The sequence below is a fragment of the Artemia sp. Qi Xiang Cuo genome, chromosome 3 (assembly GCF_049724085.1).
Source record: "Artemia sp. Qi Xiang Cuo chromosome 3, ASM4972408v1, whole genome shotgun sequence".
Classification (NCBI taxonomy): Eukaryota; Metazoa; Arthropoda; class Branchiopoda; order Anostraca; family Artemiidae; genus Artemia; species Artemia sp. Qi Xiang Cuo.
Window position 1 is genome coordinate 36,347,029 of NC_142796.1, and position 27,698 is coordinate 36,374,726.

The following is a 27,698-nucleotide window of genomic DNA, read 5'->3' on the forward strand; positions in this document are numbered from 1 at the left end:
AGGTAAACAGGAATAGTGTGCAAAAGCACAGGATTGCTGGCGGCCAATCCCACATTGTATTTCCTGGCTGAAGGGCCACGAAACGAAGATCAGCACCGCCAGTATGGACCTTAAGGGTCTAGTCCCGTCATACTTACATACAGTCAACAATCAAAAGAAAAAAAGGCTCTTAAGCACGATGATCATGTCTGTCACCGTATTATACATGAAACATGATCACATAAAATAAATAATACGAAGACAATTAATTGCGAACTTAAAGGGAATTTAGAATAAAACTTTGTGGAATTGTAATTTATCCAAGTTTGTGTGTACAAGCATTAACGACACTTGTGCTGCTTTCAATAAGATTATCAATAAAGCCATTTTCGCTAAAGTGCAGGTTACCAAACAAATAATGAGAACAACAGCCGACTGTTTTGCAAAAGTTGGTGAGAGATTTCTTGAAAACTAGGAGACGCAAAAGCATTAAAAAAAAACATCTTCCAAAATAAGAACACAAATTTTCCTGGACACTGGACCTTTTCAGGAAGGAGGGTGGGCATGGCCTCTCTCGGGTCACGCACCTACCCTGATTAAAAAAAGGGGTTCGTGGCTTACCATATAGATAAGTGAGTTAGAGAGAGAAAGAAAGAGAGGCGCCACATTCTCAAACCACATTCTCTATTGAGGGCATCAATTAGTTTCGTGGGTGCATCTAACTAGCACTTCCAGTGGGATAGGATTTTGACACAAGGGGGAGACCCTTGAGCTTCAAAAGAGCATTTTAAACCAAATAGTCAGATATATTTCTATTCATTCCATAGGTCCCGGCAGAGGGGGGAGGGTGGTCAGGTGGAAAATACCCCTGAGAAATTTCATGGAGGCGTTCATGATTTGTTCTACTATTTTCTTAGAGATGAAGAGGAAGGAGAGCCTCTTGCACATAAATACCTCCCCTATTAAATCCGTGGTTAGGTATTCATTTTGTTAAATTACAAGTTTTATTTTTAGGGTGCTTCCGGAATATTCTCCTCCTTTCCAATTTTTTTTTAACCAAATATCAAAGCCAGGAAGAATATTACGCAGCAATAATAAACTGTTCAAAACAATCAGTCAAGAAAACATAGTCAGTTGATCATTGAGACTTTGCAACAACTCCTTGAGTAGTAAATGAAAATCCCAGTCATAAATTTTGCGGTAAAAACGATAGATTACATATATTCTAAGATAATACAAAATCAAACAAGAACAGGAATACGAAAAATATGTAACTTAAAAATAAAATAAAAATATATGTTCATTGTTGATTGAAGACTTGATTGATGAATAAAAACGATAGATTTAACAAATGTTGATATATACTTGGACAGGGTGATAGCAAGATGAGAAGGGAGTCCCTCTAGTTCGATCCAACACCCCTTCCTTGACGATACTTTGAAAGAAACACGCTAAGATAATGAAAACCTGGATACCACACCTTGGATTATGAACAATTTTAAGAGCAATTGACATCCTCCTTTGGAAGATCACTAGACCCCTTTCAGAGATTACGCACAGACTAGTCATCGAAAATCAAAACACTTTCTCGGCAAAATTTTGATATATCAGCATAAATGGCCCCAACAGCATCGATTTACAAAACCGACTAAGCCGCTCGACGTTTCCTTCGCTGTTTACTCTTGTTCAAAGACCAGTATTTTTCGTCATTCTTCGTCATGGAACGGTGATGTCAAATTACAGTTTCTAAAAACTTATTACTTGCAGAGAATGTATTTTGCTTTTGGAGGACCAAGGGAACATGGCAACGTTTTAACTTTCTTAAAGGATTAAGACCAATCTTAGAGAGGGGGAAACCCTTTGCCCCCTTTCACCGCCGTGGTTTTCCTAGTACAAATTTTTTAAATAAAGATTACCTGGAATATATTTTTAATATGAGGCCAAGCATCTGGATTTCCACCGGGCATCAGTGAAGGTCCATACCGGGCCCCTTCTTCACCACCGGAAACCCCGGACCCAACAAAAAGAATGCCTTTCTCTTTTAAGTCCTTACAACGCCTGTTCGAATCTTGATACTCCGAATTGCCACCATCTATGATGATATCACCAGGTTCTAACAAAGGTACTAATTGATCAATGAAGTTATCAACTGCTTCTCCTGCTTTCACCAACATCATGACTCGCCGAGGTTTTTTCAATTTGGCCACCATTTCTTTTAAGCTATGAGCACCTACAACTTTTGTACCTTTGGCTTCATTTTTCAAAAAATCATCAACTTTGGAAGTCGTTCTATTGTAAGCACAGACTACAAAACCATGATCATTCATATTTAATATAAGATTCTGACCCATTACGGCTAGGCCGATGAGAGCAATGTCAGCGCTGGAATGAAAAAAAAATAAGAATTTAGTTAACATATACCTTTTCTCAACACAACAACACAAAATAATTTCAACTGGGACTAAACACTGAAATGAATTAAGTACAGTCTTAAGGTTTTATGTTACTCGGGCAATCTTTAGTGTATTATTTTTCTACTCCTCTTACGGTTTTGATATACGAGCGTTGTTTTATCGTATCAACGAATAACAACATTTTTTATATCATTCCATAGCTAAGATCCAGTTCTGCCCATCTGCCGAATTACATTTATAAAAGTTGGCGTATACGTGTTTCTTTTTTATTGAAAATACACTGAAAATTAATTGAAGATAGCTGAAAAAGGACAGTTTTTCTTTTCTTTTTAAGCAAGTTTAGATCCTTCCCCGAGAAAAAGCGTCAGTAGTATCATAATTCTGGCTCGATGAAAGCACAGATTTGAGACTAATGAACCCAATGATATAAGTATTTGTCCTTTTAGTGCAATTTGTAGCTGCAGGCGTGTCACAAAATTGCTTGGGCATTCATTGCATACCAGATTAAAACTTTCTGGTCTCGCCAACTCCCAAAGAAATTCAATTTTTAATACTTTTTTACAGTCTTATCCTATTTTAATCTGAGGCATCCGGTCTTTCTTTAAACAGAGAAAGACTATTCTCCTGAGCTTCATCCAGCCAAAGACTCCTAACAGAAATAATCCCTAGAAAGTTATATCTTGAACTCCTTCAAATGGAAGTTTTCAATCACTGCACACTAAAATGAAAATAAAAGTGTTCGGCCATGCGACTCAAAAGGGGCCATGCTACCTATGCTACAAAAGACAAATTCAAAATGAAAGCAGAAAAATCGAAAACAGTCTTTCGCCTTTTTTCACAGTAATTAAGGGCCAGGTATTGCACAAAGAATGTTCTTAGTCATTGTAGATCTGATAGAACAATTCTGATATCAAGTGCTCCATTTCACAACTAGTCTGTGAATGGAAAAAGAGGAAGAGGATACGACATATTCTCATTGTTGCAGTGATAGCTGTAACCTAGTACAGGACGAATCAGAACATAAATGGAACTTCTAAATATTTTTATAATCAAAGAGAATAAGAGAAAACAGATTGAACGAACAATAGAACTTGCATAGTCTAGGGGGACGGGCTGTGAATAATAATAATAACAAAAAAATAGCATGGTACTTTTTGAAGTATCTAAGCCGAATCGTCAAGACTAGAGACGCGTCACAGTTGTTGCTGGTGCTATGAATGTTGCAAAAACAACAAACTTAGTTATATGTTCAGTTCTAGGGGCGGCGAATATAAATTGCAGTCACCAAAGTCATCATCCCCAAATTTGGTGGCGTTCTATAATTTCTTGTGATTCTTAACGACCAGGGCCGTTCAAAAAGAAGGGGGCAGGGGTGATCGGAGCAAGCTGCTCCAGGCACCATGGCTGAGGACCGCTGCAAATGGGGCTTGTTTTATTATTTTTGAATTGGGAGGTGGGGCACCGTAATGAATTTAGGCCTGGGCGCCGACAACCTTTGGAATGACCCTGCTAACAACTCCAACTAGGAGTTCTAAGTGATCTGACAACCAAGACAAGCCGTCTGAGACCAGCACAGCTGCGCACGCTCCTCCTCCATTCCGATCTAATCAAAGCTTCACTCTTTATCCCCTCATATGTTCCTCTAATCCGATTGAAGGGGTCAAAATAGTCTGAAACTTGGTTCAAAGCTTGATTGTTTAAGAAAATTTCCCTAAAGATAAAACCCCATGGCGACCCGTCCTAGTTACAAAATTTCGCATTAAATAATCCCCGGCAAAGAAAAAAAACAAAAAAAAAAAACATATTACAGTTTTCCCTAGAATTTCGAGCTCTTCATCATAACCAGTATTCTTTTAAACCTGATTAAGACCATGAACATGAAAAGAACATATTCTTCAAGAGAGCAAACATAAATTAGCCTACTTGATTAGCTTTTTCTTAATTTTTCTTGATAAACTAACTATGATCACAGGCACACTATCAGAAATTTCCTTGCTAATTTTTAGCCGGTTTGCTCCTCGCTCTCACCTTCTTTAAAGAAAAGGATCTCTCTCAAGGAAGCTCAAATATACTTTTCCTGGATCAATTTTGAAAGTCCTTTTTCAGTGATTGATCCAATCTTATTTTCTTACGGTCCAATAGTATGGATGTCAACTTCCCCTTTACTTTCAAAACCACTTCCACACAAAACCACTTTATTCACAATAAAGCTAGAAACCTCATTCGTTCAAGATTTATCCCTTTACTCGATCTCGATTCACTGTATATTCTCTCGTGTGCATGTTTCACTTTTTCTCAGCTTCGTGTTGACCTCCCCCGCCCCCTAAGTGTTCCGCCATCTTTTACCTCTGATCAAAATAATTATCATCTTCGCAATGCATAAAACCAAATTGAAACGCCTTTTATTCCTTGTGTAAGGTCAGATTTCAATCCTTTAGTTGCGAGTCATATTACATGGAATAAGCTCCCTGAAACAGCTTGAAGGTGCCACTCTTTCAGATTGCTAAAAAAAACAAAACAAATTTTTTGGCTTCTAAGAAGCTTTTTTCCCCTTTTTCGCGCGGGATTCATTGGAGTCTATTTATTCCATATAACCTGTCTAATCAATTTAATTTTTGCATTCTACAAATTTTCTTTTCTTTTTTTCTTATCTTCTCTCTTTAAGTTAGCAAGTCACTATTTTCTTTGAATGAGCGACTTGAGTGTCTTCCCCTTTTAAACGGCCAAGGAATCTTTGGAGCAATAATATAGTGTTTTATTGTATGTATATTTATTCGTGAATTTATCTTATTTCAACTTTATCTATCTTACTAGCAAATATCAAGCTAGCTTGCACATTTCTCCGAAACCAGGAAAAGCTCAAGATTCTTCAGGTAGAACTTAAGGTGTTGTCTCAGTTTTCTTCTAAAAAGTGAGAAAGACCTCACTGATGCTGCTGACTTAAACAAGACTGTCCTACAATAGTCCGTTTTGGAAAAGACGTCCTAGATTTCTAGATCTTTCGGATTCCTAGTTGAAGATTTGCGCACTTAATGTTCCTTCCTTGTTCCCGCAGCTAAATATAAATTAGAAAAGACCACCCCGCCCTGGATGGTTGAAGCTAACCCTTGAAACTCGTGGCATTTACTTGATCCATCAATGGTACTTTTTCATTTCTGTTTCCTATTCAATGATATGTTCCGGAGGAGGGGTGGAGTCCAATCTCCCGAAAAAGTTTAAAATACCATTTACGCAAATACAATTGATTCCTACTGATCAATAGAATTTTAGTTTTTTTTTTCCTTCAAAGAGTAACTTTAATAAAGCTCGATGGAGTCAGATCAAAATGATAAATTGGCTAACAAGAAAATAAATATAGCACTTTATCATAGTTGCTATATATAATCGATTAGCACATCCAGAATCTTTGCATCTCTTACTGTTATAGAAATAAATAATGCTAACAAGTTTAATATTTTGGCAAACCATTTTAATTAAAAAACAAAACTCTTATGGGTCCTGACAAAATTTTGAAAATGGCAAAAGTCTAATTTATCATTAGCCTATAGTATCTAAGGTAGGAATGCCTGCATCAGACTGTTATATAAAAAATATATAAACTTGTACATATACCTATATATGTAAGCATATGTTACGCTTTTAAGATACTTTTATATAAGCCATGTTTTCTTTTTCATTCTAACAAATACGATTAGTAGCAATTATTATTGGCAAAAGTTTCTGGAAATCTACAGAAAATTCAAAATAGAAATTGTTGATGAATTATTCTACCAAACAAAATACTGTTGAAGAAAATCGCTGATGGATTTTGAACGCGAAATTCAAATCTTTTGGAGCAAAAAAACAAAAGCTGGTAAATATCTGGTATGGAAGCATTGTAGAATGCTTTATATTTTACACATTGTTTTAACTTTCTTTTTTCTTATTATTCTAAGTCTGTGTTAACAATTATCGGCTCAATTTTTAAATTTCATGGCAAATCATGTGCTGCTTCGAATTTTTAGGATTAACGTTCTGTTTGTCAATATGTGTGTAAGCCATCGTTTTCCGACCTTTTTAGCATAGCAATCCAAAAAGCACATGAAAACTGAGCTAGTCACCCCAAAGCCCCGCCCCAAATAAACAACTTGAGCCCTGCTGTTTGCTTTATCAGCAGTTCAATTATCTCACTAGTTACTGATAGATACATGGTTATTCTTTTTTCTAAGTTTATTTCTGTATATTTGTAGGCTATGCGTATTTACCGGGAATTTATAAACGAATAATTAAGAGGCAATTCCCTACACATCCATGCTGGGATATCTCGTCTTTGAGATTTCGAATCCCCCTAGGGATCGCAGCCCTGAGTTGAGGAACAACATATCGAATCAGTTGGACATAAACAACATCACTTACACCGGCTCATAGTCATGGCACGCTAACATATTTTTGCAAGCTGTAGCCCCCATCCAAAAATGTCATAGATCTGCACAAACAGTAAATATCAACTAAGATCATAAAGCAGTAAATAGGAAAACCTTGTCTTGAAAACCGCAAAAATACACGCATGGCAGAGCTTTTCTTTATATTTTAACACTAGATTTTAACAATGCAACTAATACCGGAAGTATTTTACGCTACCGTCAGATTTGTCTAAAAGTTAAATATCGTAGTTGAAGTTTTTGTAAAAATGAGCAAGCAAACGAAGTGATACGAAAAGCAAAGAAAAAATCTGACTTTTAGTATAAATTTATGGATAACAAAAAGCTTCTAACATTCTGTACATATTTGATTTTTTCCTCTTTTCTTTATATTCAGAAAACTAAGTTTCTTGAAAGAAGACGTTTATCAGAAATTCAAATATACTGCTGGAACTGGAGAGAGCCAAAATTGAAATCTGAAAGGGGCGCAGTTAAAGCTCCATTTGGAGGAAATTTGACTCAAGGACCTCCAATAAGTATTGCCCATTAAAAAACACATTAATTGTTAATCATTAATTAACTATTATTAGAGAACCTCCCAAGCCCTATATCTTTGTTACTCGACTGACTTGCTTAATTTCGAATCTTATCCACATATTTATCTCTGGCATAATGTATTCAGTTTAATTTACATCTGATAGCAAGGAAAACCCACAATTTCATTAAAACATACCTTTGGGGTTTGCAGATTCTATTCAGCTACACTGGAACTTCAAGTGCAGCAAGTGACGTAAGGTTACAGGTTTAAAATTGTAATGTGATGGTGAGAACTATATAAATTTGCAGGTTTACCCTGTTTTAACAGAGGCAACAACTTACCCTCTGAGAACAGTTTAGGTACAAAGCCAACAGTAAAAATCATTGGAAACAACAGAAGGCACGTTTTTTAGCACTAAGATCTTACATCTAAGATCTTACATCTTTCTGCAAAGATTATCGTTTTTTAACTCATCTTTGTTCTAAGATCTTACAGCTCACTGATGTTAGCAAAAAGTGTGAAGACCGCCACTGTTTTGCCATATGGAACAATGATGAGAGAACTTTGATGATCTACTCATCATTGTTCTCAGACCGCTGATCAGAGCAGAATTATGAAAGACGTTTGCACAAAAACGACCAAAGATGTAAGATCTTTGTTCAAAGATTTCACTTTTAAGCGTTTTCTGACAAAAGAAGTAAGATCTTAGCACATTGATGAGTGAAAAAACAGACCTAGACATAAATGATCAACTAGCATGGGATATTGAGATCTAGGAGGACTGCACGTATCCCATTTGTGCCCTTTGGACTTTTCTTTGTGAGCTTTCCTAGTACATAACCAATGATACTTGTCACTGTGAAGTTGCTTTTGACAGAAGATTCAAGGCTATGCCTTAGCTTTTTCAAGACCACCTTTAAGATCCAGCAATGGAGCAGCAAACTTGCATTGATAATGATTTTTCCATAGCTCTTCACAAATTCACAAACACTCTTACTGCTTTTTGCATAAACAAGGATTTTCCAGTGGAAATTTGGGTTATCTTGGACATTTACTGAAAAAAGGTTTTTTTTCTCCCTACAATGTTTGGTTAGGACTGTAGCCAACTTGTGATTAGCAAATTTTGGACACTATCAACTAATTTTTAAACACTATCAATTTTTAGCCATGTGTGATGCCAGAATTTCCCTTTTTTGCAGATATCTACAAGTCTGGGATTGGAAGATTGGCCTTTTATTACCTTAAATACCTTAAATTGCACCTTCTAGCAATTAAGATTGAAGAACCTGTAGATGTCACCAAGGTAAAATTGACTTGATATTCATGTCACATTTCTTGAGTGGATCATCACTATTTAAATATGCCATATTAGTCAAAAAAATGTTTTGCATAAAATGAGTTTTTTTTTTAAAGCAAAGAACTCCATTAAACCAAAAATGAACAACTGATTTCTTATAGTTGTATGGTCGGTAGATTATTTGATTCTATTTTTGGTTTAATGGAGTTCTTTACTTTTTTTGAAAAACTTATTTTGTGCAAAAAGTTTTTTGGATTAATTTCTGTTTGTTTTATATTGACATAATCTTTTTCAGGGAGAAAGACCGAGCCTCTTCTCAAGTAAAACAACCATCCTTTCCATAAAAACCTTAAATACCTCCTGGGCATTACTTAAAAACAACAAAACTTTCTATAAAAACCTTATATGCCCCAAAGGCATTACTTACAACCCTTGTCCTGAGGGCTATAGGGGGACAGTTGTCATCCTCAAATACATAATTTCCAGACCTTTCCACTACGTTGAACAAAATGACCATATCAAAATATTGATCGGGAATATTTGGGGAAATGATGGGCGTGGGAGATTCTCCCTCCGATCAATTTCGACTATTAAAAAGGGCAATAAGCCTCTCAATTTCCAATCAAAAGAGCCCTTTCTGAAGTTTTTATGACGACACTTTCTATAAAAAACAATATATACCCCCAGGCATAACTTACAACATTTGCCTTGAGGGCTGTGAGGGGGTTGTCATACTCAAAAATATAATTTCCGGACCCTTCAACTACGTTCAACAAAATGGCAATATCAAAATATTGACCAGAAGTGTTTGGGAAAATGATGGGCGTGGGGGGCATTCACCCTCTGATCAATTTTGACTATTAATAAGGCCACTAGCCCTTTCAGTTCACAATTCAATAATTCCTTTTTGAAGTTTCTACGACAATGCTGGCAAAGACCTAATTTCTAGGACCTTTCAACTATGTTGAACAAAATGTCCATCTCAAAATTTTGATTGGATGTGTTTGGGGAAATGGTGGGTGTGTGAGGGATGTTAGTTGCCCTCCAATCACTTTTGACTATTAAAAAGGTTCAAACACTGGAATGTTCTATTTTAGTTATGCAGACTGTAATGTGTTTTATTTAAATTATATCAAAAAATAAACAAGCCCAATATAACCATGAGAGGGAGATTATTTACCCTCCAATCGCTTTCGTCTATTAAAAAGGGTACTAGCCCTTTTGAATTTCCAATAGAATGAGCCCTTTTTCAAGTTTCTATGACAAAGCATTCAATAAAAAACCTAATTTTCCCCCAGGATATAACTTACAACCTTAGCCCTGAGGGCTCTGGGGGGAGTTTCATACTCAAAGATCAAATTTCCAGAACTTTCAACTACGTTGAACAAAATGGCTATCTGAGAATTTTGATTGGATGTGTTTGGGGAAATGTTGGGCGTGAGAGGGGGGTTAGTTACCCTCCAATCGCTTTCGACTACTAAAAAATTATAACTTACAACATTAGCCCTGAGGGCTCTGGGGGAGGGTCATCCTCAAAGACCTAATTTCCAGAACTTTCAACTACGTTGAAAAAAATGGCAAAAATGAAAAAAAAAATTGAAATCTCAAAATTTTGATTTTATGTGTTTGGGGAAATGATGGACATGAGAGGGGGGTTAGTTGCCCTCCAATTACTTTTTACTATTAAAAAGGGCACTAGCCATTTCAACTTCCAATCAAATGGGCCCTTTTTGAAGTTTCTATGACAACACTTTCTATGAAAACCTTATACACCCCCAGGGCATAACTTACAACCCTTGCCCTGAGGGCTGTTGGGGGGTTGTCAACAAAGACCTAATTTCCAAAAACGACAACTAAGTTGAACAAAATGGCTATCTAAAAATTTTGATTGGATGTGTTTGGAGAAAATGTGGGTGTGAGAGGGGGGTTACTTGCCCTCCAATCACTTTTGACTATTAAAAAAGGGCACTAGTCCTTTGAATTTCCAATCAAATGAGCCCTTTTTCAAGTTTCTACAACAAAGCTTTCAATAAAAACCCTATATGCCCCCAGGGCATAACTTATAACCCTTGCCTTGAGGGCTCTGAGGGGGTTATCATTCTCAAAGACCTAACTTTCAGAACATTTAACTACGTTGAACAAAATGGCTCTCTCGGAAATGTGATTGGATGGGTTTGGGGGAATGGTGGGCGGGGAAGGGGTGTTAGTTGTCTTCCAATCACTTTCAACTATTAAAAAGGGCACTAGCCATTCCAATTTCCAATCAAATGAGCCCTTTTCGAAGTTTCTATGACAACTCCTTTGATATGGAGTGCCCTAGTCAAGAAAAAAATAAACAATACATTGTGCTAACATTGTTCTTTACTTAGGTAGTGCTACTGTGCTGCCTATAATACATGATAGTTTGGTTTCATTGTTGGGTGTCACTAGATGTATTGCTGACCAGGCATGTTTGAGGGCTAAAAGGGCAGGTGGCTAAGGCAGTGAAAGCTCTGCAATTTAAACCCACTTGGTAGTGGCCATCCTCCAGATGTATAACTGGCCTGTACCAGCCATTACCGGGACAGTTTAAAGTTGAGGCCACTGCACAACCACAACTTTGGATGAGTGTGCCAGGTGGTAGAGGGTGACAAGTGGCAGTTTGCATGTGGTGCCATAACTGAGTGTTCACATCTAATAGACCCTGATGGATGATACTGGTTTGTCCCACTGCAACTTCCATGACTTGCCTCTCCAACACCATCCCAGTCAACACAAATCTTGAAGCTGTCAACTGATCTGGCCATTTGGACTTGGACCATTGGGGTAGCTGCCCTCTCTCCACACATTATTGCATGGTAAATAAAAGACATAAGCATTGTAGAACAGCACACAAGAAGATTTTTTAAGAAGACAAAATGGGATTTTTATCTTCTGAAGAATTGCATCACTAGTGTTTTAGAACACTGCTCTATAAACCATGTCATATTCTTGTTTCATGACCTGTTTACCTGGTTTATGTTCTGTTGGAAAATAATTCAGATTAACACTTACCAAGACGGTGAAGTGGTCTGAGGTGATACTGGTCTGATGAAAACACACCAGGGTTGCAGTCCAACTTTCTGACGAGTTGAACTACTGTTGTGAATGTACATTGCATTACAACCCTTTCTGACAACAGCCACATCTTCACATACAGAGCAAACCAGGCTTGTACAGGGCACAGATTGGTCATGCAGATCACAGTTAAAGTCACCAATGATTAACTTTTGTGTTGTTGGCTAACTGTTCATGCATTTAGAGTTTGCAATATACCTGAGAAAATTATTTTCTTAACTGACCATCTTTGTAATTGGCAGGAAGATGCATGTTAGCAATCATGGTATTAACTATTTGGATGGCTAGATGGGTCCTGGTCACATCCACCAAAGACAGCTGGGAGGCCAACTTGGGCAAGGAGAGCAAGGCTAATAGATGGTCTTCTGCAGTTCCCAGCACACCTAACACCATAGAAGAATAGTTCATGGGAGTTGTAAAATTTATAAGCTCTTTAGTTACATCAGTCAGAAAATGTTCTTGCATGCATATAGTACCAAAATTTGGGGCAAACTCTTCAATAAAACAACATTTGTCAAGCACATTGTCATTTACGTTCCAATAAAGCATGTAGCTACTTTCAGCTGAGTTTGGAACATTAAAATGTACAAGTAAGCAGCCATTGGGGATGTTTTGAGGCAATAAGGTTGGGACAGCAAAAGGAGTAGCAAGTAAATTTGGTGCTTGAATGTAGCACATAGGCTGAATCAATTCTCTTTAAAATCAGACCTATTGAAATTTTTTTTATACAAATAATATTCTTTGACTAAATCTAGACTAAATCTGCTTCAATGCATCCTGATGGAACTTCAAGTTCTGTATGTAAAAAGGTTTATCATACACAATGATTTATTCTGGGTCTTCTTCTATGCTATCCTTTATAATAACAAAGTTCTTATTTAACTACATCCAGAAAATCCACAACTACATCCGATCATCATTATTTTTGAGTTTAAATGAATCTCAGACCCCTCCCCAAATCTTGGATTACACTCTACTTGCAAACCTTTTGTTTGCTTCAAAAGACCTTTTTTTAAATAATGACATTTTCCAGTGACATATCCATTTACATGGTAACAATAGCCAAATGTAGGTGAGCAGTTGAATCACAGGTTTTTTGGGAAGGCCAGGTGTTTTCATGTTTAAAATCTACAATATGGACACAATGAAATCCTTCACAGGCCATTTGAACATAATTTGCAGTTAAGTCTTGAGTTTGCTTAATATCAAGCTACATGGATTTCTGTTACTCAATAAAGTCTAGTTTCTAACAGTAGAATATGCAGCCCTTTACATATGGTAAAGAAATATGTGATGTTGCCCTGGAAATCTATGACAGTGACAACTATGACCAACACTGGGTAACACTTCTTACAATTTTCCCTCTTGTGATAATTTGCATTTTTCATGATTATGCAACCAAAAAAACAAGGCCTTTAAGCTCTTTAAGGGAAAATCTATTTGTTTGATGATTGAATTGTACAGATTAGGGACAAACAAATATGGATTTTTGGGGCCCAATACCAATCTAATTTGCCAATAAATTCCCCTCCAGAAAAGAAAAAAAAAATCTTACATAAAGTTTAAACCCTACATTCTCTGCCCATATTCATAATCACATGTTTCTGCCAGGTCTATTACACACCAAAGAACAGCCTCAATAATTCATTGTGGATTTCAAACGGTGCAAAACAGATTTATTTAGAAAAGATTTACAAAAAAAAATTGAACTAATTGAAGTTATAGTCTGGACAATGCTTAATAAGTCCAGTCCAACTGGGGCAAGTTGTAATGCAGAAAACACAACTTTTCAGCATTTTCTCCTATCAGAGACCATTACTTGTCATCATAAATGTTCCCAACTGTGCTAAAAACTCTTTTGCTTGGGACAGAAGAGGGCAGACAGCAGAGATAGTTCCAAGCAAGTTGTGCCAGTTTTGAAACAACTATTGTTATTTTGCCACCACTCTAACATACTGTTTTTTTTCCTATCAATGACAGCCTCACACTCATGTACCTTTCCAGTCTCTGATCAACATTATCTGCTGACTCTTCTTCCTCACTTGTTGAAGTTGTAAAATGTTATCAAACAGACAGTGAATCAAACTTGCTGTGCTTACTCTCTTTGTTTGGGGGTTTTCTGCTCTTCAGCTGCAGTGGCTAATTTCGTTTCTTCCAATGTCTGACTCTTTAAGCATTACAGAGTGCCTCTTGATTTTAAGGGTTAGTGATTGTATCTGGGATCAAGGAAAGAAGCAAGAACAGCATCTCTAGTTGTACATTCTTGACCTCATCATACATTTCAAACATTGCTGCACCAGGCATGTATTGACAACAAATCTAGTTTGGCTTCCTTTGAATATCTCTGCTGCTCTCTCCACCATGGTCAGACTTAGCTGATGGCTCTGCCCCAAGGATTGGACAAGTAAAAGTTTATGAGGAAATCTGGTGCCATATTCTGGATAAGTTGCACATACAAAAAAAAAAAAAAAAAAAAAATCCAATATTTTTTTAACCTATGTCCAAAAACAGCACTGACCTCCATATCAGCTGGCCAATATATTGGTCAGGCCCTAGTATAGATATGTGTTAATAATACACTGGACAGTGCAACTTCTGTTAGTTGAACAATTGAAGCTGCCTGAGTTGGAATAAAGTCATACCTGTTTATACAAATGATTTATGAATGTTCAATGATCTTTGTTGGGTTTAACACTTGCACTATAAAAGTGGAACATTGAATTGAATTTGGAAGAACTTAATATAAAGAGCATATAGCAAATCTAAATTGTTCCCTGGTATTTTCTACTTATACTTTGTATCTTTTGCTGCAAGCAAATTTGTAACTTTTGTTTTGCAAGATTAATTAATGTTTGTTGGACAAATTTGGGCAGATCTCTCTAGCTTAACTCTACCTCAATTACAAATTAGGATAATTTGCTACATAAGCTTTCCCCTTTCTCTCATGAATGTTTAAAATGGGAAAAATATGAGAAACCACACATTTAAACTTCCCAGACCATTATAGTCTGTAAAAGATCTTACATCCCAAGAAGTGCTGATTGGGCATAAAGAATATTAATTGAAAAATTAGTTTTTATTGCAGTATTTATATCTAAATCCCAAATTCTAGCTGAAGACAGTGATAAATTCAGAAAAAGATCCTGAAAAAGTTCAGACAACCAGGGATGGTAAAATTCTAGTTAAGCTACTTTTTTCTATCTTGGAAACAGGTTAGAGTAGGAAAATAAAACTTTTAAGGATGGATTGACAGACCAAAGTAAGTCATGGGAAGATATTCTGAAGTATCTACCTCCACTCCTTCTAGAGGGCAGTGACCTTTGATGACCTTTAGAAATCTGCATCATGTAAGTGAAACCTAGCAAAACAGATCTTCTACTTAAATGAAGCATAAGAAAACTGTTTTCAGCTTCACAACTTTGCTCATTCCCAATTTATGAGGTTTCAAAGATCTGCAAACACATTTCCTAAATTTTGAAAAAAAAAACAACATTGATATGGCATAAAATTCTACTCAAATAACAAGAATTGCATTTTCAGAACTAAAACTAGAGAAAACAAAACTGATAACTGAAATTTAAGGTAAAATGTTTATTTTAGGCAAAACTTCAATAGGTATAGACCTGTCAAATAGGCAAATTTTCAACACTTAGAAATCAGAAGAGGGTTAATATAGAAGCTTGGCAATGCCTTCCCAGAACATGTTTTTGGCCTTGTATTCATTACTAAAAGCTTCATTTTCCTGACCCAATCTCTGTTCCAGATAGCAAAAAAGTATCTGAACTAGAATTTTATCCCAGGGATATTCAGGATTTTCAAAAATCCTAATTTTCAGGATAAATGCCATAAAATGGATATAATATAATCAAAAAAAAAAACAGAACTGTTCATATGTTTAGACATAATTAACAAAGGAATCAACAATATTCAGCAGTTAAGGAGTCTATGATCTGCCAAAAATTGCATATTTATGTAAGTAATGTAAAAAAAGGCTTTATTTTCAATTTTGCTGAATGTATTAAACTTTAAATGAAGAGGCCTCCTAAGTATTTTGATTTACTTTGATAAAACAGTTGAAAAACCTTGACTTTTATATCACTCAAGCAAAACTGAACCTCATCAAGTTGAAACTGCAAAAACCTGTTCTACAAAGAAATGTATTGTAAATATTGAAGAGTGCATATAATTGACCTATGAATAAAGTGAACATACTAATAGATGTCATTTTTTTATGCTCTTTCTGAATATAATAATTTCTTTTCTTGCAAATTCATTTTAAGCCCTTTTTGGACCCTTAAAAATAATAATTTCTTTCTATACTTTTTGGATGTAAAAATGAATTAATACATTTGTTTCAAACTTACTATTTCATTATAAATCCATTTTGAAAAAGTTGTACAATTGAAAAAGATTAATTTGTCAAGATTAGGTTGAATAAAAAAATTCAAAAATTCTGCCATGTCTTCTTCTTATTCTGTTAGGATGCTTAAGAACTGTTGTTTCACCTATATGTTGAAAAATATCAATGCCAACAGAAGAAACAAGGCAGATAGCAAAATGGAGAAATTGTTTTGAATTTTTTCTTCAACTTAATTGTGGCAAATCAATGCTTGCACATTATAGAACTATAACAAAATGGATTAGATAATTTCAAAGACCACACTGCCTTTCCATGACGATAAATAAAAGTTCAAATAGGGATAAAATCCTTTTAATAGACAGTGATAATATAACTTCACAAAAATACCAGATATTTCGGTCACATATACAGTGACCGTCATCAGTAGTAAAACTAAAATAAAACACTTTAAAACAAAAGTTTATATACTAAATCAAATAACACTACATATTGTTTGAATCCCTAATTCTTTTCAAAGCAAAGGCGGAAGCTATTCTCTTTGACCTTCTTGGATTCGGTTCATTAGCGTTCAATGATGTAACATTTGGACAAAGGTCAACTACATTGGGTGAATTGAACTTTACTCTCTCAGATTTTTATTAAAATCTGAGAGAGTAAAGTTCAATTCACCCAATGTAGTTGACCTTTGTCCAAATGTTACATCATTGAACGCTAATGAACCGAATCCAAGAAGGTCAAAGAGAATAGCTTCCGCCTTTGCTTTGAAAAGAATTAGGGATTCAAACACTATGTAGTGTTATTTGATTTAGTATATAAACTTTTGTTTTAAATTGTTTTATTTTAGTTTTAATACTGATGACGGTCACTATATATGACCGAAATATCTGGTATTTTTGTGAAGTTATATTATCACGGTCTATTAAAAGGATTTTATCCCTATTTGAACTTTTATTTAACAAAATGGATATTTAATGAAATAGTAAGTTTGAAACCAATATTTAAACCCTTTTTATACAAAAAACTATAGAAAGGAATTATCATTTACAACAGTCCAAAAAAGGCTTGAAACTTAATTTGCAAGAAAAGTGATTAGTACTATCACTACTATCTATCATTAGTGATTATCACTAGTGATTATCACTAGTTGTAGATCAATTATATGAACTGTTCAATATTTACTAAATGCATTAGGGGGGGGGTGAATTGTCAGATCATAGGCCTAGTATCTGTAGTATTTCCTGTAAAAAGGAGTCCAGGGCTAGCATACTAGCCTATTTTAATTCATATACCATATTTTCAGATAAGGTTTACATTAACAGACTAATCAGGTAGATAAAAAAAACATTCCAATAGCTTCAGAATTTCATCCTGAATCCAAATATGGCATTCATTTCCATTACAAATTATTTTCAAAATTACTTCTAAGCTTCTTTAAGTTTCTTGTTTTTTTTTTGTTTTTTTTAAATTTCTTGGCAGCAATTCAATTTGAAAAATGCTAAATCTTGTTGAGTGGTGATTTGCTATGAAAAATACCAAATCTTGTTGAGCTGTGATTTGATATGAAAAATACTAAACAGTTTGAATTATTCATTTTTTTTGGGGGGGGGGGAACTTACCACTAGCATCAGAATTTCATTGTGAATCCAAATATGGCATTCATTTTTGTTATAAATTATTTTCAAAATTACTTCTAAGCTTCTTTAAAAACAGTAAAACTTTTTTCAGCAAAACAAACACTTTATGGCAGTATATATGGCAGCTATATATACAGTTTTATAAATATCAGATAAATAGCACATAATGTAAACAAACTAATCACTTATTTCTAACTCTTCATTGTCACTTTCTGATGCACTAAGGGTGTCAATGTCTGGTGCTCTATTGATTCCAGGGGGATAGAGCTTTGCAGCTTCAATAAAAAAAAATGATGAAGTCAGTCTTTTTCAGTGGTGGATCCAGATGGGGTGCACACCCCCCACTAATGTATTGGTGGATTTGGGGTTGGGACACTGTAACACTTTAAAGTTATTTTTTGAAAATAGTTTTTAATATTTGAGTTATAAATAAGTTTTTAATTGTTAAGGCTATTTCTTTTTCCAAACCAGTTCAAAACAAAGTTTCAGTTACTTTGTGTGGTCTGTTATATTTTACTGATGACACGTGCCACCTAAAAGTATTTGATTAAATTTAGATTTATCATGAGAATATGTCTGTGTTACCATAAAAGTCAACTAGGAGGTGAAAATCTTCATTTTGTATTAAAAAGAAGGAGAAACTTAAAATCATATTTTCTTTGGGCTGTAAAAATAATATTTCAGGATTGTCCTGTCACAACAGGGCTGAAAAACATGATATTTAAACTTCTTTTTACTGTCAAAGATTTGTTTTTAAGTCTTGCAGTTGCACAGAGGCAAATAAATTGATACCATTACTTTTTTTTGGCCGTGATAAAATTTGGGTTAGCTTTTTATGAGAAGCAGGGTGGTTTTTACAACACTGTTTTTTTTTGTGGGGGGGGGGAGGGGTGTATAATAGAAAGTAAATGCATGAGAAGTGTGAAGATATTATTATTTTACATTTTGGATTTTGGTGAGGAAATGGTAGTCACTTTACTGACTATTTTCATCTAATTAAAGCTTGGCATTAGATAACATATCACTGCCTCTGTTCATCTTAAAACATTAGAATAAAGGCTGAACTCTTTAGGAATATCTGAACTTCAATAAAGGTTCGTATAAGTATGCACTTAAAACTAAGTATATGATTCGAAATACTCTTTCAAAGGTCGGAGTAATCATTTAAGTAAAATAGATTTTCAGAAAATTGTTTATAAAAAAAGCATATAATTATGTGTTTCATTTTTTTCATATCTGAAAATATCTAATAAATATGAGGCAATCAAGCCAGTAGCTCTATAGCCCACAGAGTGAAGCAAAAGGAAAAGGGCTAAATAGTATTACTGATAAGCCTACCTGCTGTTAAATAGAAGAAGAAGATTTTCATCTAGCTGGTATAGATGGGTATATGACAACACAACAGCAACCATATAAGAAAATCAAAATATATTTTCTTGTGATTATTATCGCTTCTAATCAGCAGTTGTACCAAACCTATCCTGCTCAAGTCATCCTCATGGCTATACTGTGGTATTTATCCTCCGCATAGTATAGTGCAGACGGTTTGATATCATCTATTTTCCCTTCTTGTTTTTAGTTTTATATTTGTGTTTAATGCTTTTTCCAATAGGCAATGTTTAGAAGTCCTCCAAAAAAAAACGGACCCCCAGATACCAAAACAAAGTACATAGTGAAAGATACCCATACTTACTGGTCAAGTAAAGTATATTAAATTTATAATGAAAGCACCAATTCGGAGAATAGCACAATGATAACTGTAGGTCCTAATGCAACCATAAATGATGATAATGGGTTTCAAGAGGTCCTCTCTAGAAGCTCTAAAAAAAGGAAAAAAATCTCCCCAATTAAAAGCATTTCCCCTCTCCCTGCCCAAGATCCTCCCTCCAAAAACTTAGGAATTTACCTTAAAATTACTCCCACTACCCCTTTGAAATAAAAATGATCACTGCAATAAGAGTTGCAATTTTCAAATTGCTAAAATCAATGTTCTCCCTTAACATTAATCGTGATGGATCTCTGCTAATAGCTGTAGAAGATCAGAAATCAGCAGATACAATAATTAACCTTAAATCCCTTCTGAATATCCCAATTATTGCATCTAATTGGAACCCAAAAAAATCACCAAAAAAATTGTAGTTTATAATGTTCCCCCAGAGATATCTACTCAGGAGTTAAAAGAAAGCCTCTCTCAATGGATCTCAGATAGGGCTGGAAACACAATCCCAGTTGAGGATGTTACCAAACTTGGAAAACCTAACTCTACTGGCCTAAAAACTAGTAGATCCTTCTTATTCACACTAAAGGATAAAATTGATATCCCAGAAAAATTATTCCTATTTGGGCAAATCAAACCACACAAGGAATACAAACCTAAGCCTATTCAGTGTCAGAAGTGTTTCAAACTGGGACACACAACAAACAAATGCAATGAAATTCTCCAAGAGTGTAAATATTTCCATCCTAAAGAGCTGACAACTTGCAACAACACTCAGCCTACATGCATCAAGTGCAAAGGCCCACATGAATCTACAAATAAATCATTATGCCCTGCATACAAGAAAAGAGCTCTAACACTCCAAATATCAACAGAGAAGGCCATCCCATACCCCTTTGCAGCAATGGAAGCAAATGCTGCCCAGCAATACCAAATAAAGCCTGTAATGAAACCAACCAAAACCCCTATGTCAACTGTCCCAAATGCATCTAACACCCCATACGAAACAATATATTCTAAGCCCCCCAGCTCAAATTCCTATCAGAAGGAATCACCAAGCCAACAAGTCTCGTTTTCCAGTGAGATGAGGCAAGCCTGGCCCTTCCTCCCTAGAAGAAACAAACAAGAAACACTACCAGGAATCAATCTTTTAACCAACAAACAGGATGCACTACCAAAAATGCAATCCCCAAATATATGCTTATTCATTCTAAACTGTAATGCAGTTCAGGCCATGAACATACATCAACTACAGAAAACAAAGATTATTGCAGAATTGGAAAAAATCTACATCCCAGATGATATGCTCATTCAAGCAAAAAAAGACCTTGCTTTAGTTTTAACAAAGCTGAACATTGATACGCAGTCATATGAAGAATAAATCAACAACACAACATTTATCAATACTCCAATGGAATGTAAGATCACTCACAGAAAATAAGCTAAATGAACTAATATCATTTATGAATAATAATTCCATTAATATTACTTGCCTCCAGGAAACTCATTTAACCCAAAATCAACAAATTAAGTCTCTGGGATATACTATCCTAAGAAAGGATAGATCTTCAGAGAGAAAAGGAGGTGGGGTAGCTTTATTAGTTGATAATAATATAAAATTTTGTGGCATCAATTTTCCAGATTTTGAAAATGATGTTGATGTAATTGGTATAAGTGTTTGGCTGAATAATTTAAAAACCTACATAATAAGCTTTTATAACCCTAATGGCCAAACTACAGATGCCAAGGATTTCTTTAATTATATAAATAATTCTAATATGTTAAATAATATCATTATTTGTGGTGATTTCAATGCCCAACGTCTTTTGTGGGGGAATAAACCAGCAAATAAAGATGGTAAATTTAATAAGCATATGACTTCTAACAATTATGATTTAGCTGTTGCTACACCTCCAAACCTGAATACCTATTTTAACCTCAACATTTGCAAATTCTCCACAATTGACCTACAAATTGTGTCATTAAATTTCTTGAAAAAAAATTACATAAATAAAATTAATAGTCTATGTACAAACCACATTGCTATAGTTTGCCCCCTAAATGAACCAGCTGAAACTTCATCTCATACCTCCAAATATATCAACACTAAAGCAAATTGGTCTATTTTCCAAAATAAGCTAAATGATGAAATTACAAGTTTCACCCAAAGTTCATGCATTTCTAACACAACAGTTGACACACATGCTGAAGCGTTGACATCTTTACTAATAAATACAGCTAATCATGCTATCCCCAGGACAACACCTAAGAAAACATTCCCTAAACAAATTCCTAAAGCATGGTGGACAAATGAGTGCCTAAATAAATGGAGGATAAAAAAGGCAGCTAGGACAGAATTCATAAAAACCCAACACCTACTACATATTTAAAAAAATTACAAGCAGAATCTAATCTAAAAAGGGCAATAATAGATGCTAAATATAAATATTGGAATAATTTTGCAAATAATCTCTCCAGAGAAATGCATGAGCCAATTATACATAAAGTCATAAGCCACATATGTGCGAAAAAGACTTCTCCCAACCCACTCCTGTATGAGCTTTTACATAATAATACCCATTATGACAACGCTATTGAAAAGGCTAACCTATTTGCAACTCTTTTTGTTAATAAGCTAACATCAAATTATCAAAACAAACTGTCCACAATTTCTATGAACCCTAGTTACTAACCACGCCCAGGATCCGAGTACATAACTAATCCATTTTCAATCCAGGAATTGAATAATGCAATACATCATATTAGGTCCAAAACTAGCAGCAGCTATGACAATATACACCCTACATGGATAAAGAATCTCACACCTTCATACAAACAAGAACTGCTAAATTGTTATAATCACGCTTGGGCATATTCTAGGTTCCCCAATATATGGAAATGTTTGTCCCTTCTACCAATCCTAAAGAAAAATAAACCAAAAGATAACCCTGAGTCTTATAGGCCCATATAGATTACACCTGTGATGGGGAAAATAATGGAGAAAATGATTTATCACAGACTCCTCTGGTTTGTTGAGAAAAATAACATGATCCCACACACTCAAACTGAATTCAGGAAATACCACTCCTCAACCGATGCTTTCATTTTGCTAACACATGCAATAAATGAATCTTTCTCAAAAAATGATATCCTAGTGGCAGCTTTCCTAGATTTTGAAGGAGTATATGACAATGTGAACCACCAAATCCTTTTAAATAAACTTGCAAACCTTGGAGTACCTCCAAAGCTAGTATCCTTTATTAAATCCTTCATAGAAGTGCGAAGTTTCATTGTTTGTGTTGGTTCAGCCTCTTCACCCCAAAAGACAATATCCAAAGGCCAACCTCAGGGAGCAGTCCTCAGTTGCCGCCTATTTGCCCTATATATCTGAGACATGAGCCTACCCCACACGAATCTACAATATGCTGATGATCCGGTGCTATGGTCATCTGGCAACACCTTTCAGATAGCTCAGTCAAATCTGCAAAAGTCACTTTTCCAGTTTGAAAAATTCTCGCAACATTCAGATTTACCCATTGCACCCACCAAGTCAAAAATAATCCAATTTCACCAGAAGCAAAACCATGTTAATGCAAAACTAACTCTAAATAAAACAACTATTACAGAAGATAATTATATTAATTACCTAGGTCTCATGCTTGACCAAAAACTTAATTTCCACCTCCACATTTCAAACACTACAAAAAATGCTATAGAAAAGCAAATATACTAAAAAGACTTCTTTCCATACCCTGGGGTTGTAAGGAGAAAAACTTATTCCAGTTTTTTAAATCACATATAAAACCCCATATTGACTATGGGCTCATTGTCTATGGTGCTTGTGCAAAGACCCAGATGCAAAAAATTGAAACAACACAAAATGATATAATACGTCTCATATTTGGTCTTAGGAAACCCACAAGCACCAAGTCTCTGCTTATGGAGAGTGGATTAACAACAATAAGGGAGAGACGTAGCTTTCTCTTGATAAAACATCTTACAAAAATTGAATCAAATAGCTCACACACATTACATAATTGGTTAAGAAATCCAGCTATGTATAGAGGTATTGCAGATGAGTATGCCAATATTCAAAAGAAGTTCCCTGTACCAGCAAAGTCTATTGCACCTACTGTCCCCCACTACCCTCCATGGACTTGGTCATTTACCATAATAAATATTGAATTTTCAAAATAGAATAAAGATTTAACCCCCATTGCTTTTGTCCAAAAAAATTTGCAGAACTTAATATAATTACCTATAAAAATCACTTCCAAATATTTGTTGATGGGTCAAAAATGAATGAGAAGGTTGCAAGTGGTGTTTTTCTTCCTCACCTGAAAATTACAATGGGCGAGAGATTATTTAATAATTTATCTATAATGTCGGCTGAGTTAAATGCCATAATCATGGCATTAGAACACCTTAAGCAAAACCAATCTTTGATTGAAAATTTGAATAATATTATCATCTATTCCGACTCTTTATCAAGCCTTGAGTTGCTGGCCTCAGCTCCTCAATATAAGTTGGACATTGACACTTATCATTGTCACAGTATTATTGATAATCTTGCTTCAAGTGGAATAAAAACTTGCTTTCAGTACATTCATAGCCACTCTGGCATAAGTGGTAATCATCAGGTTGATGAAATAGCAAAAAATGCTATAAATATTGACCAGCCAAGTGGGAGACCAATCCCAATTAGAGATGTTTACCAATGGAGGCTATCAGATATTAATTTTAATAGGATTAATCCTATCCTTTCCCCATTTCCCAATAAGTATCTTTCTAAAATTTATCATAGAATTTGTTCTGGAACAAATGGACTAAATTTCATTGCATTCTCATATAAGCTTTCTAATTCAAGTGGTTCAATTCCCCTGTCCCCTCTTTGCATGCATTGTAATATGAATAATGAAACAATTGACCATTGCCTATTTGAATGTAATATGCTGACGTCTGCACAGCATACCTTGCTTTCTAAACTGTTATAATACTTCAAACACCACAAAATCCCACTATCAGCCAAGAGCCTAGCCAACTATACCTGCACACAGAGCATAGAAATCGACAGCTATCATCTTATATTTGAACTCCTAGAGTCAAAAGATCTGCTGAAAGATATCTGAATATATCTAATAAATATGAGGCAATCAAGCCAGTAACTCTGTAGCCCACAGAGTGAAGCAAAAGGAAAAGGGCTAAATAGTTTTACTGAAAAGCCCGCCTGCTGTTAAATAGAAGAAGAAGATGGGTCTCTGAAATCCAAGTACAAATCAGTGGAATGGCATCATTTTTTTTTCAAATATTTACAAATGAAATGCTGAAAAAAAGTTGAAATTCACCACTTGATTTCACCACAGAAATGGAATGCAACTAAAATATTACTTCTGAATTTCTTACCTTCTCAATGCCAACTAGTCACAAAATATAGTTATGTTTCAAACAGTAAGTAAGGAGCGATGTGGCTCAATAGTAACCGAAACTCTAAGAAACAGAGTCTTGATAATAATAGATATATCAAAAGAATTGAATTTTGATGCTTATTCAAACATACTGTATGTAAAATTCATCAAATGTTATGCCTCAAAAGTTACGAGCCTGAGAAAATTTGCCCAATTTATGAAAAAGGGAGAAATACCCCCAAAAGATCAAGTGATCTTAATGAAAACGACAGCATCAGATTCAGCATACCAGAAAATCCTACTGTAGGTTTTTCAAGCTCCTATGTACAAAAATGTGGAATTTTGCATTTTTTGCTGGAATAAAGATCATGGATGTGTTTTTTTTAATTCAGGGGTGATTGTAGAAGATTAGGAGAGGGCTGATTTGATTGAAAATCAAAAGTTCTAGTGCCCTTTTTAAGCTACCAAAAATACTGGAGGGCAGCTAGCCCCCCTCCCATACTCAATTTTTCCCCAAAGTCACCAAATCAATTATGAGATGGCCATCTTTTTCAGCAGTCACAAATCATATAACTACATTTTTGAGAATGACATGACCCTCCACAGTCCCTGGGGCTGCAAGATACAAACTTTGCCTATTGTTTGCATATTGTATTGATTTTGGGAAGTATACACATGTTTTTTAGGTGAGATTTTCTGGCAGAGGGGAGCAGGAGTTATGTGGGAGTATCTTTCTATGGAGGAATTTTGTGTGGAGGAAGGGATTTTTCTATGGAGTGGGAGCTGGATTTCCCAGCATTATTTAGAAAACAATCAGAAATTAAATTTGTCTAAATTTATTAAATAAAAATTTGTCTAACAACAGTTTTTCAACTGAAAGTAAGGAGCAACATTAAACCTTAAAACAAACAGAAATTATTACTTATATGAGGGGGGTTGCCCTCTCCTCAATAATTTACTCTTAAGCTAAAGTTTGATTTGTTGTTCCAGTTATTTAAGAATGACTTGTAAATCACAAAGGCTGTTTAATTAGAATAATAAACTCTTTTAAAAGTTCTAAAAAAAACTTTAACATAAAGAGCAAGGTGTTGAAAAGAGGGTGACCCCCTCATATATGCAATAATTTCTGTTTGTGTTAAGTTTTAATGTTGCTTCTTACTTTTGGTTTAATAACTTGTTTTTTTTAAATTTAGTGTGTATAGGGACTTCACATATTTGTCCATAAATTGTATATACTTCTATATACAGCTGAGGATTTTTATACTTATTTTGGTGCATGCCATCCCATAATATTTCCATGATAAATTGTCTATGAATCAAAGTTTTTTCCAGACAATTTTCTTATTTTATGCCAAATTTGAACCAAATATCAAATTTTTATTTGTATGTTCAATAGACATATTGAGATTTAAACATTTGAATTGAGCATCTAAAAATTTCAAAATTTTTAATTAAAAATTTACCACAGCTTGAGACCCTGAGAATTTAAATCACTAATCTATACCTGTCAAATACAAAAATAACCAACTCATAATATTTTTTTTGAAAAGTATTTCAAATCATATACTTAGTTTAAAGTGCATACCTACATGCACCTATATTAGAGTTCATATTTTTCTGACAATTTTGGTCTTTATTTGAATATTTTAGGATGAATAGAAGAGGAAATACTAACCAAGAGTGCTAAACTGACAGGACTAGCCATTATAAATGTTCACTGAAATATTAAGGAAGACATCAACCCTGTAATAAATAGATATGGCAGGAGAAGAAAGAGAAAATATAGACTTTTTCTTATAAAATTTTGAATTCTTAAATTTAAGTAAAATATGCTGAACTTTAAAAAGTGTAAATATATGCAATATTGTTATGAAAAGCAAAATTTTTATCAGTAGATTTTTGAGATTTTGCCAAATTTGACATTGTTTATTAAAACACTATTTTAGAAAGAAATAGTGATTAGTTAATGTTTTATTGCCTATGCTTAAAACCCTCGTTTAAAATTTCTAGTATGTATTTTTGTCTCTTTGTTTAATGTTTCTTTTTACACCCCTAAACAAACTAGTATTTAATGTTTAATCTTTTATGCATAGCCTATACAATTGTATTTTAATCCTAATTTCCTACTCTTCTTTACCATCATAATTACTAAATAATGTCATATAGTTATAGGTTATTATATATAGTTATTAGGCAACATAATGAATGGTTTGACCTATACAAATATTCACAAAAGAATGCATGATTTCAAAACATGGTTCAAGACCAATTTTAAAGGTAATACAAAGCTATATAGTGGTCAGAAGTACAAAGGTACAAAAGTAATATAGTGGTCAGAAGTACAAAGGCTAAAAATTACATAAAAAATACTAAATATCAAGTTTTTCTGTAAATGGTAAACAGCTTTTTATTTTTTTATGATGAGGTGGTTTTTATAGCTTACTATTTTTGTATCTATATTTTTACATTGTTTTAACCTCAACTAATTTATTAGAACTAATCCTCACCATAGTTTAGATTAAATCATGACAATTTCTACTACCAACCTACTACATATAATTGTTGAGGTTCACTTTAAATTGCTGATATTTCTTTCTTAGCAAATTCATCAGAGCAAAATATTGTGCACCCCTGCTAAGAAAAATCATGGATCTGCCTGTGGTCATTTTGCAGAAATAAGAAGCAGAACACATAGCCTACTGTTCCATGCATCACTGTCTGGATCCCTGGTCTTTTGGAATGCTTTTGAACAGTCTCCACAGACTCTATATTTTGTGTATGAATGGAAAAATGGTATTAGGCTAGGCTAAGGCAGATGCCATGTGGTAAGTTTTTTTTTTTATCTAGGCCTACCAGCC

General features: G+C 34.6%; 1 protein-coding gene across 2 annotated transcripts in view; it reads right to left on the reverse strand.

Moving 5' to 3' along the window:
- LOC148954055 (6-phosphogluconate dehydrogenase, decarboxylating-like) overlaps positions 1-27,698 on the reverse strand; it is a 66,782-nt gene that overhangs the window by 34,163 nt on the left and 4,921 nt on the right. The window contains exons 1-2 of one of the 2 annotated variants that reach the window (XM_089085769.1): positions 6,789-6,848; positions 1,896-2,361 (exon numbers count right to left, since the gene is read on the reverse strand). In XM_089085769.1, coding sequence (XP_088941895.1) covers positions 1,896-2,361; positions 6,789-6,841 — 519 coding nt within the window. In that variant the 5' untranslated portion in view covers positions 6,842-6,848. Of the gene's footprint in view, positions 1-1,895; positions 2,362-6,788; positions 6,849-27,698 lie in introns of those variants that run through there. The other variant, XM_089085770.1, reaches the window with a different exon arrangement.